The 15641-nt window shown below is 37.7% G+C and overlaps 1 protein-coding gene across 2 annotated transcripts in view; it reads right to left on the bottom strand.

Moving 5' to 3' along the window:
• The window catches only part of NEGR1 (neuronal growth regulator 1), an 896443-nt gene extending 894156 nt beyond the window's left edge, over window positions 1–2287 (bottom strand). Inside the window, exon 1 of one of the 2 annotated variants that reach the window (XM_023209450.3) lies at window positions 2067–2287. In XM_023209450.3, coding sequence (XP_023065218.1) covers window positions 2067–2242 — 176 coding nt within the window. In that variant the 5' untranslated portion in view covers window positions 2243–2287. The remainder of the gene's footprint in view (window positions 1–2066) is intronic. The other variant, XM_023209457.2, reaches the window with a different exon arrangement.
• Between the last annotated feature and the right edge of the window lie 13354 nt (window positions 2288–15641).

The raw sequence follows: 15641 nt of genomic DNA, 5'->3' as shown, positions 1-15641 counted from the left end.
TGAGTCTCCTGGAAGCAGAATGTGGGTCCAGCTATTTTCATTAACCATAGTATTTATTAAATTGTTGTTTGTTTGGTAAACCAAATGCCAGGATATATTACTGAAAGAAAAGCAGTCTTATAAATCCTTTAGGGTGGAAATGGTAATGCTCACTACAAATAAGCAATATGTTGCTTACTACAAAAATACATATTGCAGCTCCCATGATATATGTTTGCAATCTCTGAAGATAGTGTTTTGCCCTTATCACTGTTGTTCAAACTTCTAAAACAAACTTAACATAAAGAGTAAATACAAGCTTAATTTATATCCTCTCTGTGACAAAGAGTTTATCACTGTTATCAACAAAGAAAAGTTTTTCTTTTTACTGTGTAATAACAAAGATATTAGTTACTTTTGTATACAGTGGCATTTTTAATTCAAAACAGAAATTATTAAAAACATATGCATTCGTGTATATTAAAAAATGATAGTATTCCAAATTTGAACTCATAGGCATGTTCTAAAAGGTGAAAGTCATATACCACACCCACATCATAAAATTTAAATACGTTGCATGATTCAAACAGAAACATTTCCCACTCTCTTTCACCTTAGACATGTCATGTACACTGATGTTGTGCAAGCCACACTTACAAGCCAACTACCACCCAGTGGAGAGAAAGAAGATCTTTCAGGGAAATGTGAGGTGGGGTGGCAAGGGGAGAAGGGAGGGTGATGGGAAAGAAATGAAGGAATAGGGCGTTTAGCTTTGTTTAGATCTAAGCTTTGCTGATCATCCATTTATATTTTCATAGGAAATATTTCCAGACTCCCTCTCTGCACTGTTGCTTAGGGGTAAAACCAGGGTATGGATGTTCATTAACGACAAATCACCTCAGAGATCAAGCTTAGGGGAAAGAAGGGAAAAAGGAAAAATGAGAAAAAGAAGTAAAACTGAAGACTGAAGGAGGGAGGAAGGTGGGAAGAAAGAGGGGACAGAAAGACACAGAAAGAGAAAAAGATAGAAGGAGAGCCAGAGTGAGAGCGAGTGAGAGAGGCAGTGTGTACACATGTGTGAGTGACAATGTGGAACCGAGAAGGAGAGTATGCCTTTTAAACAGTGAGAGGGGATATGAATGTGGAAGTGTTTTTTACAGCATGCAAGTGCCAGTGCATGTAAGGATGTGAGCGTATGTGAAGTAGTATGTTTATAGAAATAAGATTTATGAGGGTGAGTAAATGGTACTGGAGGGGAAGAGTGACCATGACTATGTGTGCCACAGGGGTGGGAAACGGTACTGGGAGAGGGATGAGAAATGGGAGTCAAAAGCACAGGATAGGAACATGAAGGAGGAATAAAAAAAAAATGAACTAAAAGGAAAAGGGTAAAAGAGAGGAGGAAAGGGGATTAAATGTGAAGAACAGAAATTAAAGTCGTGGAGATAAAAATGAGAAAATATGCGAACAAATTTTAAAAAGGAAGGAAAAAGCCGAAAATAGAAAAGGTATGAAAAGAGATATTGGAGGGAAAAAGAGTTACAAGGAGGTGGGGAAAATGGTATAAGAGAAGGAGGAAGGAGAAAAGAAAGAAAAGAGAAAGCAGTAAAAGGAAAGAAAGATAAAGAGCAAGAAACCGAGCCTAAGAGTCCAAGTGAGAGGGAAAATAAATGGGAGCAGAGAATCAGCAGTTTGAAAGAGTCGCTTATGCTGGAGTAAAATAGAAACAAACCTTATAAACTTGTCAGACTCTCCAAGAGTACCCCATGACAGTAAAACAGAGACCTTGTGCATTGAGTTTCAAAGTGGCACCTGCCCCTCCTTCTAAACCTGACAGTTCACTCATCCCCAGGCTACTTGGCGTTCCGGCAAAGTGCTTTAGCATCACAAGTCCAGCTTGCTACCTGCCCCAGCATAAACGGGCCGGGGCTCCGGGAAGAATCTGCACCTGGAATTCTTGAGATGTGGTCTTTCCATGATGAGCACCACTAGCATTATTGCTTGTGTTATAAAGAAGGCAGAGAGGGTTCAAAGAGAGACAGAAAGATAGACCGAGACAAGTACGAAAAGCACGCCGTTCTTCCTACCTAAGCACCGCCGTGTCCCCTTTTCTGACCATCATGTTGTCCACGGCAGCCCAGGGGAAGTCCACACTCTGTCCAGCCGGGAGGCAGGAAGGTAGCAGGCAGCACAGGCTGAGGAGCACCGCCGCCAGCCACTGGTTCGAGCAACAAGCACCCTGCACCAACATCATCATGTCCATCCCTGCTAGGGCTGCTCACTCTCCAGCAGCTTTCAGCTCGCACTCCCCCACCCCCTGGTGCTGGCGAGTCTTCCCGGGAACCAGGCGGCGCGCCACAGGATTTTTTTTTTTCTTTTTTTTTCTTTTTTTTTTTTTTTTTTTGGGTGGTGGGGGGGTTTCTTTTCTTTCTTTCTTCCCCCCCCTCCTGGTTGTTGGGTGTTGTTTCTCTCTTTTTGTTTTTCGGTGTTTTTGCCTCCCCTCCTCCTCTTCGCTTTCCCTCCCTCCCTCCCCTCCCTCCCCCTGGCACCACACTACACCTCCTCTCGGTTGCTTTTGGCCGCGTCCGGAGTGTGTCTAATTCTCGGGCGGCTCGCACACCATCTAGCGAGGAGGCGAGCGCGCCGGAGAGTGAGGGAGGAGGCGCGGCGGCAGCGGAGGAGGCAGGGCGAGCGGCGGCGGCGGCTGCAATCGCAGCAGCAGCAGCAGCAGCAGCAGCAGCAGCAGAAGCAGCGCGGGGCGCTGCGCCGGCCGCCGGCCCCCGGGCTCGCGCGCGTTGCCAAGCGGCCGTTTCCTTAGCAACCCCGCCCGGGGACTGGGGATGGAGACGGGGGGGGGGGGGGGGATTTAAAAAAAAAAAAGAAAGAAAAGAAAGACAACGAAAAAAAATAATTAGGAGGAACTGTATCACAATTATGCAAACCGAGGGGGAAAGAGAGCCACCGTAGAATGAAGGCTTTCCTTACTGTCGTAAGCGCTAGAGGGATGCTTTGCTAGAAAAGTCTGCGTGTCGGGGCCGGGGTGAAGAGAGCTGAGGGGCGCTTTCCCTTCCCTCACCGGTGCGTTTTACCTCTCGAGGCACCGTAAGTTTGAAGTCCTCCAAGTTGTGGTCGGCGCCATCATGACGCCGGCGACTGTGAGTTGTTTTTTTGTTTTTTATTTTCTTCTAATCTCGCCTGGGTGGCTACGCTGCAGTTAACGAGCAGCCAACTAGTTCTCTCTTTGCCTTTTCTTGGGAATAGGTAGGGAACGGTGGCGGGGCGCTGCTTTTTTGCGGGGACACGAGGAGGTGCAAGGCTTTACGGTAGAGCAGCTTGCGTGACTGTGGGGCTCGGCCAGTATGGATTGCAGGATGCCCCTCTTTCATCTGTGCGTGTTGACACTAAGTTGTGTGTGTGTGAGTAGGGGATTGTTTATGGTCAATATGGAGTGTGTGTGTGATGGAGAGTGTGTAGTACGCGCGGAGGCCAGCGTGCGCGCGGGGGCCTGTGCACGCGCGGCACGCAGGCGCGCTGGGAGGCACGGGGCGGGTCGTGCTGGGATGCAGAGTCGGGAAAAGACTGCAATCAAGTGTTTTAATTGTGTAGAGCCAAGCAGTACCGTTATGTAAGAGGCAGTTTAACCCATTTGAGCCTATCAGATCGGCGCATCTGAGTCAAGGCAGGGTAGAGTTAAGGGGTTTAACGAGTCGCAGGGTTGTATTTCTTAACAATCCCCAAACCGGGTTGAACAGGCTTGCTCCTCCGTGGTGCGGAGCGGTAACCCCGGCTTCCCCACGCAGCAGCCCCTCCGCAGCTCGCCGGGCTGTTTTCAGCCCTGCCCTGGCCCTAGGCAGAAGGAGATACTAGGCATGGGGCCACCCCCTACTCTTTTTTTCTTCTTTCCTTCTTGAACTCATTTCCAGATTCAGGATACCTAAGCTTTTCCGGGCCATTTGCAAATCAATGCGAGAATCGAGGCTGAGTCGTTAGCAGTTACACCAATCAATCTTGTTCAGCGAGGAGTTGGGGAAGCAGAGCGGGGAAGTGTTAGTGGGAAATAAGTAATTAAAAAATAAGCTCCCTCCCCCTCACCCCCAACTTTTTCCCTTTCTTCACCCCATCCCCCTTTAGCAGTCTTTGAAGAGGATTTTCTTTGCCAGATCCCAGTTCTTCTTCCTTTGGAGGAAATAAAGCAAAACCTCACAAGTACCTAACTCGTTTTCCATAATGCTAGCAGGGTCCTTTGGCAAAGCGCACCGAAGCAATACTCTCTGCAGGGGTCAGCATCCGGCTGCCTCCCCAGACTAAGCTCTTTACGAGGCAGGCAGGGAGTCGTTTTGTTTGGTGGTAGCAGTGTTCAGAGTGATTTTTATCGCCATGCACGGGGATATATGGGGAAAGGGAAGGGTTCCCATCACCTGTGACCACCCAGACTGGCTTATCGAAGAATTCTTAACTAGCAACACCTCCCTGCTGAACTGACACTCCAAGGCTGGGCAGTTAACGGAGACATTTGAGGCAGGAGTTACTGATATTAGTATTCTGCCCTAACTCGCAAAACCGACTCGGAAATTGAGAGTGCAATAGTTTCAACCGCATTTTGAAAAATCAATAAAATGTTAGTCATTTGCGGATGAATGAAAACATTTTCTTTACCGTCTGGTATGCTAGGGAAATAATTGTCAAATGACAGACTTTCACTAATATCGATGCCAAATACCTAGCTAACACTGTCATCTTGTTAACTGCATTTTTCTATCTTGTGTGGCATGCTGATGGATAAAGCATAAAATTATCTAGGGCAAACGGGGGATTAGAAGAATTGACATGTCACATACATGGGCAAAGCTATACAGTATTATTTAGCATTTCACTAGAAACGAGCTAGATTCTATTGAAGAGACACAGAAGGTATAGCTTCCTGCATTGTGACTCAGTTTAGTGCTATTTTAAGCAGGGATGGGGGTGCCAGCGTTTTCTAGTACAAGCTATGAAAAGCATCCTTTTTCTAACGGCCGTTTCCCAGAGATCTGACATCTTCAGTGTCCACGGGGGTGGGGTGGGGGTGTTAGGAGGAGGGATTTCTTTGACCAGGGATGGAGCTATGCAGCAGTTTTAATATGTACAACAACCCTTCAGGCTTGTAAACGGAAACTCGAGACACTTCTTTTAAAGACAGTTTCTTTTCCTTATTTCTAGTTATTATATCAACTACCATTCACAGATCACACTTAACTCTTAGGGAACCCATCTAAAGAAAGCAATGACTGAACTTAGTGTATAGATGTCTGGATTATGGGGGAAATTATTTACAGGTAGGTCACTATTATTTACAGCAAGTGCAAGAATGTCAGGTAGGGCAGCCTCTCTTGACCCTTGTATTTCTAGTCTTCTGACTAAAGAAAATGGATTTAAAAGCTCTTATAACTTCCTATTCCTTAAACCTTTCTAAGGGCAAAAAATCTGACAGGCTTTTACATGGTTTCTAATATTTGCTTTTGAGGTCTTGGAATTCTTCCAAACAGAGACTTAAATTCGGGCTGTCTTGACTTTTTTGAGGAAAAATCGGAACAAAACCAAACAACAACAAAATGAGGAAAAAAGAAAAAAAAAAAACTTAAATAGCAAATAGTTCCTGAGTAGAATTTTTATGAAGTAGAAGAATTGGTAATAGCATTGTGTAGAACGTTTTAGAAGCAAATATTGGAGTGGGTTATAATGGGTTACTCCTTTGGTTAGAATTTTAAGGAAATGACATTGGAATTTTTTATTATTTCTTTATAATGATGTACCCTTTTTCGTTTTAAAAGCTCAACTTCTAGTATTTCAATAAATGTAATAATCAGTAGGGAGTTAATGTAAAAGGAGGAAGATGGAGCCTGATTGTGATAGCAGATTATTTCATTATCTGGATTGATTTCACTCCTGCCTTTCATGCCCTATGATCTGCATTTTGAATCCCTAAGGATGTTGGAAAGAGTAATGTTATAAGGAACCTTCTTAAGCTTGTTTACTTTAATAAACTCAATTTTTATTCAATAGTGTAATTGTGATTGTTAGGATGGAAAAAGAATATAAGTTTACATTTGTTTATTGGTAGTAAATGAGTAAAGCCAGCTTCATCTTTCATGTGTGTTTTTTTTTTTTTTAATTCATTAAGTTCTAGGGTACATGTGCACGACGCGCAGGTTTGATACATATATATACATGTGCCATGTTGGTGGGCTGCACCCATTAACTCATCATTTACATTAGGTATATCTCCTAATGCTATCCGTCCCTCCTCCCCCCACCCAACAACAGGCCATGATATTACTGTGTGGGCATGAGAAGTTTTAGCCAAGACAGGTCCCAGGATCTAATGGAAAGAGCTAATGAGATAACTTTGTATTTCCTGAAGGAGTCAGTCAGGAAGCCCTTATAAATTGTACCTATGAATAACAGCTCTCTAACTTGGTCCATAGTTGATTCTCTGTTTGAATTAAGTTGCTTTAAGTTTGGAGTACCTTGCCGACTAAAACTGACATATACTGATGAATTTCAGATCAGGGTGAGAAATACGAACTTCCAGAAATTTGTTGGTAGAGGGGTAGTCTTCCACTACAGAAGTGTTTCTCAATCTAGGCCCTTTTGACATTTTGGTGCAGGTAATTTTTTGTGTGTGTGGAGCGTGGGGACTTCTGTGTGCATTGGAAAATGTTTATCAGCATCCCTGGCCTCTATCCAGTAGATGTCAATAGTTGTGATACCCAGAATATCTCCAGGCATTGTTAAATGTCCTGTGGATTGGAAAGGGGATTACTCCAAGTTGAGAACCACTTCACTGTAAGTTATATTTCTAAAATATATACCATCTTGTGTTTTCAAATAAAATAATAAAGCAGATTTTTGATCAAAAGTATCTCATTTGAATTCTATAGCTAAAAAAAGAGCTCCTTCTCATCAGTTCAATCTCTACATTTACCTGCCATGTGATTTAGTAGCCCAGCTTACCACAGATGCAATGAATTTAATGGCTGACCACAACAAAATATCTTTCTATGATTTCTTCCTAGATTGTAGGAGACTCGCTCAAATAACATTACAATTATACACTAACAAATGTCTTCTGTATTCTTGTAATGTATAGTTTGGTTATATATGTTATTGTAAAGTAGGCGGGAAGGGGTCTTTTATTTAAGCAAGTGTTGAACTAAATAGTTCTTTGAAAGGAAATCGTCATTTTGTGTTTTTTCCCCCCCAAATAAAAGTATAACTAAATGGTGAACTTATTTTGGGCAATAACCCATTTAAATCTTTGCATTCTTTATGTTGTGACAGCTACAGATTATTCACTCTGGAAATGGCTATTGCATAAAGAAGTGGAAAACAGCAGAAAGTTATTTGCCTATTGGGTCACTCTATTTAAATATCATATATTTATTCAGTTATCATTTATCATCTTATCTAGTCACCATCAGCATTGACGGTAAGCAAAGAAGTTAGAAGTGTATATGTGTGTTTGTATGTTTGGAGGAGTGTGGAGATACTCTACTTTCAACGTTCTTCAAACCATTTCAATAGAATGGCCCTGAAAATTGCACCTAAGTAGTTAAACAAGAAAGAACAGTGTTACAATGGGTGTGGGTAGAAATCATTTTTAAATAAATGAAATTTCTACTCTTTCTACTTGTACGATAACAAGTACAGCTTTTACTACATTTCATTATATAATTTACAGTGGGTTCCAGGAAAACCAATAATTACTATTTATTTAAAATTTTTTCTCACATATTTCTAAAAAACTCAAGCATCTCTATTCAAAAATAAACATCAAATTTGATACTTTATAGTAGACTATAATGAATGTAAAATCTTCTCCCAAGCAGTTATTCTGTTTTATTTTATTATGTAATTTCTTTAATTTCCTAAAAGATTCTGATTTTTCTTGCAGAGGTGTTTATCTTGTATATTTTCAAACTCTACTATGACTTGTTAATTTTGTTCCTTTAGCATTTTATATTTTTTTTCTGTAATTGATACATGTGTGTCTGTGTATATGTGTGCCTGTATAGACGGGAAGTACCTCACTGTGTAAACTTATGAAGACATCTTGACTGGAACTGGTAACTTTTAATTTGGAATAATTTTTACTACTAATATAATTTTCTTAACACAAGATTGTGAAAACATAGATTTAAAACATAGCCCTAAGCAGAAAGAAAATAACTATTGCCACTTCGCTCCATGTTCACTTCTAGCAACTATTGAGACTTTTATTGCTCTTGTTGTAAGTTGTGATATTCATGGATAAGTAAACCATTGGTTTTTCTTAAGATGAGAAAGAGTCAATTGGGTTTGAAGTGGAATAATTTTAAGGACTATATCAAATACCTTTCCATATTTATAATTGCCACCCATGTTTATGATATTTTTTTTTGTTCTGAAATACACATTTTTAGCAATATACTTTTAGAAAAGTGAATAGAATGTGAAGTTACCGATTAGGGAAGCATTATTTTAAAGTTAACATCCATTTCATTCCACACTGATTAAGAAACAGAAAATTACCAACACCTCAAATGCCTTCTGCAAGCCTTTTTAAAATTATAACCCCAATTTTCTTCCTTAAAAGTAACCCCTGTAATTATTTCACCATCATCATTTCCTCATTTTCTTTACATTTTTACCATTTAGCTTTATATCCCTCTGAAAGAATGACTGGCTTTTATATGTACTTACACAAAGCCATAATACATCATACAACATGTAATTATAGCATACGCTTTTTTGTTTCTGGCTTCTTTTGCTTAACATCATATGTTAGAATTCCTCTGTGCTGTTGTGCAGCTGTTGTTCCTTCATTTCTTGAATCCACATAGCATTTCATAGTATATCTATAGGATTATATATTTATTCATTATATTTTTGGCAGATATGTTTTATATTACTTGTCTATTACAGACAGTGATGCTATAAACATTCTTGGATATCAGTACAGAAAACTTCTAGATTGCACAAAGCTGAGCTGCAAGTTTTTGAGAACACTGACTGTGTCAGTCAGGGTTTGCCACAGAAACAGAGCCAATAGGAAGTATGTCTGTGTTCATATACATATATGCACGCATTTTATATATTATATGCATTATATATATATACACACACACACACGGAGAGACAGAGACAGACAGACAGAGACAAAGAGGGAGATTATTTTAAAGAATTGTCTCATAACTGTAGAAGCTGACAAGCCCAGAAAGAGACCCAGGGCAAAGTTGATGTTACAGCTGGTGTTTGAAGGCAATCCAGGGTTAGAATTCTCTCTTCCTCAGGGAACCACAATCTTTTGTTCTATTAAGATCTTCTACTGATTAAATGAGCCCCACCCACATTATGGAGGGTAACCTACCTTACTCAATGTTTGCAGATTTAAATGTTACTCTCTTCTAGTAAGTATTCTGCATAGCAACATCTATACTGGTATTTGACCAAAAATCTGAGTAGCATAGCCTAGTCAAGTTGACAGATAAAATCAGCCTTCACATTGGTTTACTTCCAGTTCACCAGTATGCATGATGGGTATGTCTTCCTCATCTCAGCTTAAAGAAGGTTTTTTAAGATACCAAGACTGAGGTGCCCCTGTACTGTATTTTTTGTCACCTCAACTCTTTGAAACTGATAAAATTTCAGATCATGGTTATACTATAAATTGTCTTTTATTTAGATAGAACCAAATGCAGAACATTAATAAGGCTTTTTTTTTCTTAAATCATGACAGCAAAAACTGTAGAAAAGGCTTGGTTTTACTGTTGATAATATTGTTTGTGTTTGTTTTCATCATAGACGTTGAAAAATGTTGCTATTTGAAACTATATGTAAGCTATAATGTGGGGAAAACCGGTGTAGAATTAGGACAGATTACAATGTTGAAGCATTCCTACTTAGAATCAACTTCTGCTAGAGTCAGTTGAATCCTATGAACTGAACGTAATGCTCACAAGAAATATTGTTGAGAAATATTATTGGTTCAAATCTAGGACTCTTGCCCAGCAAGTTTTCTGAGTTCAGGTTTAGTTTTGAATTGGCCTTATAATCTTATCAATACCAGTCTCTCTCTCAAAAGAAAAAAAAAAAAAAAAAGGCTTTCAGTCACCTCTAGGATTTGAACAACCACTAATTTGTTCTTCATCACTATTATTTTGTCATTTTGATAATGTTATATAAGTGAAATCATATAGTGTATGACACTTTGAAGTCGGCTTTTATTCACTCAGCATATTGCCCTTGAGATCCATGGAGGTTATTTCTTATATCAATATATTTTAGATTTTTTTCTTTTTTTATTGTTGAGTAGTCTGTGGAATGGATGTATGATAGTTTGTTTAACCATGCACCTATTTTAGGACATTTTGATATTTCCAGTTTGGAGCACGTACAAATAAAGCTGCTACGAACAATCATTTACAGGTTTTTGTGTGGACCTGTTTTTATTTGTCTGGAATAAATACAACGAGGTATGATTGTGATGTTGTATGATAAATGCATGTTGACTTTTTAAAAAAGAAACTGCCAGGCTATTTTGCCATGACTGTACCATGTTACATCCCAACAGCAATGCATGAGAAATCCAGCTTCTCTACATCCTCACAGCTTTTCCTATTGTAACTGGTTTTTATTTTATCTCTTCTAATAGGTTTGTAGTGGTTCTTAATTTTGATTTTAATTTGCATTTCCCAAATGACTGCTAATGCTGAACATCTTTTTTTTTGTGCTTTTTTACAATCCATGTATCTTTGTCAGAGAAGTGTCTCTTTGTTTTGCCCATTTTCTAATTGGATTGTTATTTTTTCTCACTGTTCAGTTTTGAAAGGTTTTTTTAAAAAAATATATTTTAGCTCTGAGTCCTCTTTCAGATATGTGGTGGTAAATATATTCATCCAGTCTGTAACTTTTCTTTTCATCTTCTTAACAATATATTTCATAAAGCAGAAGTTTTAAATTTCAATGAAGTCTAGTTTACTTTTTTTTTCCTTTTATGAATTATGCTTTTGGTGTCATATCTAAAAAGTTTCACTAGGCACTGTTTTCTGAAGATTTTCTATGATTTTTTGTAAAGGTTTTTATAGTTTTCTGTTTAAATCTGTGATTCATTTTGAGTCAATTTTTTTACAAGGTATGAAGTTCAGATAAAGTTGCTATTTGTTGCTTTGTTTTGATTGTAGATACTCAATTGCTCCAACACCATTTTAGCACCATTTTTTTTTTGAAATGGCTATATTTCCTCCATTGAATTCTTTTGCATCTTTGTCAAAAATTAATTATGTAGGACTATTTCTGAGTTCTCTATTCTGTTCAATTAATCTATGTATCTATCCCGCCACCATTCCTGGTTATTTTAACTATATATAAGTCTTCAAATGAGGTAGTATAGTTCTTCCCACTTTACTTTTATCAAAATTATTTTAGTTCTTCAAGTTCGTTTGTATTGCTATATATATACAGTTAGAATAAGTTTGTGTATGTCTAAAATATTGCTAGGATTTTGACAGGAATTGTGTTCAAAATATATCAATTTTGGGATAATTGGGATAATATTTATTGAGACTTTCAATCCATGAGCATGGCACATTTCCTATTTACTTTGAACTTCTTTAATTTCTTGAAACAACATTGTATAATTTTCAACATACTAGTTTAAGTTTTGTAAGATTTATACCTATTTCACTTTTTTAACCATTCCTAATATATGGAAATAGAATAGCTTATTATACGTTAATCTTGTATTATCTAACTAAATTCATTTATTCTAAGTTTACTTTTATATTTCTCGGGATTTTTGACATATATCATTGTTTCATATATGCGTAAGATTAGTATTCAGTTTTTTTTCCTGTTCAATTGATACATCTTTTATTTCCTCATTTCTTTTTTTTAAAATTTATATGGCTTTATTTTTGTGACTAGAACTTCCAATACTATGTTGGATAGCTGTAGTGAGTGTAGCCACCCTTGCTTTTTTTTCCTGATCTTCAAGGAAAAGCATTCTGTCTTTCATCATTAATTACGGTATTAGCTGTGGAGGTTTTTTGTTGGTGGTGTTTTTTTGTTTTGTTTTGTTTTTGGTAAATGTTCTTTATAAAATTGAGAAACTTCTATATTCTTAGTTTTCTGAAAACTTTTTTTGAAAATCACGAATGGTGTTGAATTTTCTTAAATGCTTTTCCTGCATCAGTTGTTATCATGTGTTTGTTTGTTTGTTTGTTGTTTTTTTAATTTTGTAGTCTGTTACTATGAAGGATAACATTGACTGTTTATGGAATACTGACTCAGCCATTTTTTAGTTGTTCTATCAATTATTATCAGAGGAGTGTTGTAGTTTCCAACTATGATTTTAGATCCATCTATTTTCCCTTTTAATTTTATCAGGTTTGGTTCACACATGTTGCAGCTCTCTGGTTTGGTAGTGTACATTTGGGATTGCTATACTTTCCTAACAGATTGACTCCTTTCTCCTTAAGTAATGGTAATCTCAGCCCTCTGCAATTTTCTATGAAGTGTAAGATATCTAATGTGAATTGAGCCTCATCTGCTTTCTTTTGATTCATGTTTGCAATGGTATATATTTCTATGTTTCTTTTTTATAATTTGTCAACCTACATATATTATTAAATTTGAAGTGAGTTTCTTGTAGTCATCATATACCTAGGTCATATTTTCAATCTACTCTACCAAATGTACATTGTTTAATTGGCAGATTTCATTTACTTACTGGTGTGTTGGAGATTAATTCTACTGTTTTCATTTTTTGTTTTCTCTTTGTTCTCCTTGTTTTATTTTTCTTCTCTGTTTTCTGTTTTCCTGCCTCCCAGTGGGTTATTTGAACAATTTTAACAATTGTATTTTGATTTTTTTTAGCATTTTTTAGTGTGTCTCTTTGTATAGGATTTTTAGTGGTTATTCTAGGTGTTATATGCACCAACTTGTCATAGTCTACTAGTGTCAACACCTTACTTTATGAGCTAAGTGTAGAAATATCACTACCCTTTGAATGTCTTTTGCTTCCCAATTTAAAATTGGCTTCAGTATTTTTTCTGCATACATTGAGAATCACATCAGAGCATTATACATTTTGCTTCAACCGTCAAACATAATTTAGCCCACTCAAGTCTAGGATGGTATATTCTGTTTACCTATACTTTTGCTCTTTTTGTCTTCTTTGTTCTTTCTTCATGTGAAATAAAGTTTCTAAGTTTCGCTGAGAATTTCTTGAAATTTTTATCCCTGAACTGTATTTTTGCTCAATACAGAATTTTGAGTTGACAGTTCTTTGCTTTTAGCGCTTGAAAAACATGCAACACCTTTTTGAAATTTATAGTTTCTGATAACTCTTGTCATTCAAAAATTTTTCCCGTATAGGTTAAGTTTCATTTCATATGTGCTACTTTCTCTTATTTTTTTCTGTATTGAGTGTTCAGAAGTTTTACTATGTTTTCTCTATTATTAATTTCTTTGGGTTCAACCTGTTCTAGGTTTGCTGAATTTTTTTTTTTTTTTTTTTTTTTTGAGACGGAGTTTTGCTCTTGTTGTCCAGGCTGGAGTGCAATGGCGCTATCTCAGCTCACCGCAACCTCTTGCCTCCTGGGTTCAAGCGATTCTCCTTCCTTAACCTCCCGAGTAGCTGGGAATACAGGCATGTGCCACCACGCCCAGCTAATTTTGTATTTTCAGTAGACACAGGGTTTCTCCATGTTGTTCAGGCTGATCACAAACTCCTGACCTCTGGTGATTCTCCTGCTTCTGCCTCCCCAAGTACTGGGATTATAGGTGTGAGCCACCACACCTGGCCTAAACTTCTTGGATCTGTAGATTTATGTCTTACAGTAAATTTTTGGATATTATTCATCATTTTTTTCAAATGCTGTTTCAATTGCACCTCATTGTGTTTTTGAAACTCTGATAACACAAATGTTAGATCTTTTGTTATAGTCTCACATGTCCCTGAGGATTTATTTTATTTTAGTCTACTTTCTCTTTGTGGTTCACCCTAAGTAATTTCTGTTCTTCTATCTTCAGATTTACTGATTCTTTATTCTATCTACTGTTGAGCCCATTCATTGCATTTTAAATTATGGTTATTTTTTTTTTTCTGTTCTAATTTTTTTTTTTTTTTTGCATCTTTTATTTTTTTTACTGAGACTCTTTTACTTTGCTGAGTCTCTTTGTCCACACTATTTTTTCATTTCTTTTGAGCATATTTATTGTTTATTAAAGCCTTTTTGTAATACCCTTGTTTGATAATTCTAATATCTGTGTAATTTTGATGTTGGCATCCATCTGTTGATTTTTTTGCAAATAGAAATGTTTTTGGTTCTTAGTATAGTAAATAATTTTTATTAAAAACTGGATATTTGGGTATTATAAGACTCCAGAAATTATTTAAATCATCTGTTTTAGCAGTTTTCCTCTGATACCTTTCCAAGGGGAAAGAGGTCACCACTTATGAATGCCGGACTGGAGTGAAAGTCTAGGTCGCCGGCTCAACTTTCCTCGACACCTGCGGAGAAAGAACTCCATGTTACTGATGAGCTGCTGTGGAAATTCAGGTTCCTTGCTAGGCCTACTCCACTGAAATTCAGGTTCCTTGCTGGGCCTACTCTACTCTAGCTGGAAGGGGAATTACTGCTCATTATTGCTTCCTACGTGACCTCTATTAATACAATAGTGGAGTAGGGGAAGGGAAGTAGCCTCTTTACTTATAAGTGGTAGTTAAATTTCTGGCTCTCTACTAGGCGCCCTCTGACACCACCTCAGTAAGGAAGGGGAGACACGTACCATTATTGCCTGGTGTGAAAGGAAGTCCTGATTCTTCAAATCAGCCTTCTCTAACACTTTCCTGGCAGGGAGGGAGGTTTACAGAGCCTTGTTGCAGCCTGGTGAGAGTACAAATCCAGTCTCCTCATGGTCTTTTGCTGGCAGGGATGGGGTGGGGCTGCCAATATTGTTTGTGGTATTTGACTGAAGTAGATCCATTATTGTCTAAAAGCTTTTTATCTCTTTAGGTTGCCCCTTTATTAGTATTTGTTAGAGAGGGGATGCTTTTGTTTTGGACTTTTAAATCTATACTGTTGCGGTTTCTGAGTTACCAGCTTCTTTAGCACCTAGTCTGGAATACATGAGGCAAAAAGGAAACCCCAGGAACTCGCCATTATATTTTCTCAGGTCCTCAGGTTCCTAACCAGACTGCCTTCTATTCTCTACCTTTCAAAGTCATTCTATATGTGTTTTATGTGTTATGTCAGTGTTTGTACTTAATGGAAAGAGTAAGGAAGCATACATCTAATCCATCCTTCCAAATTCAAACCCCTCTCTAACAGTCTTTCAATTATAAATTAATCTTTTTCTAATATGCTCAACCCAGGCTTTCATCTATCTGAGAGTGTTACTTCAGCTGAGCTTGTTCATTATCATTATAGAATACAATGTAAGTGATGTCTACAAAGGAAACATTACAATTAAAGAATGAAAACTTTGTGTGTGATGAACTTTATCACAGAACTCTGACCGAGTATTTTAAAACACCCAGGCTGTGTTTTTAGGCCACCAAAATGGCTATATTTCTATCATAATATATCAAAATGCCTATATTTCTACATAAAAATATCTATATATTTTTATGTTTCTGT

This window comes from Piliocolobus tephrosceles, chromosome 1 (genome assembly GCF_002776525.5).
Source record: "Piliocolobus tephrosceles isolate RC106 chromosome 1, ASM277652v3, whole genome shotgun sequence".
Taxonomy (NCBI): domain Eukaryota; kingdom Metazoa; phylum Chordata; class Mammalia; order Primates; family Cercopithecidae; genus Piliocolobus; species Piliocolobus tephrosceles.
Note: the sequence above shows the minus strand (reverse complement) of the source record. Positions and strands in the feature narration are given on the sequence as shown.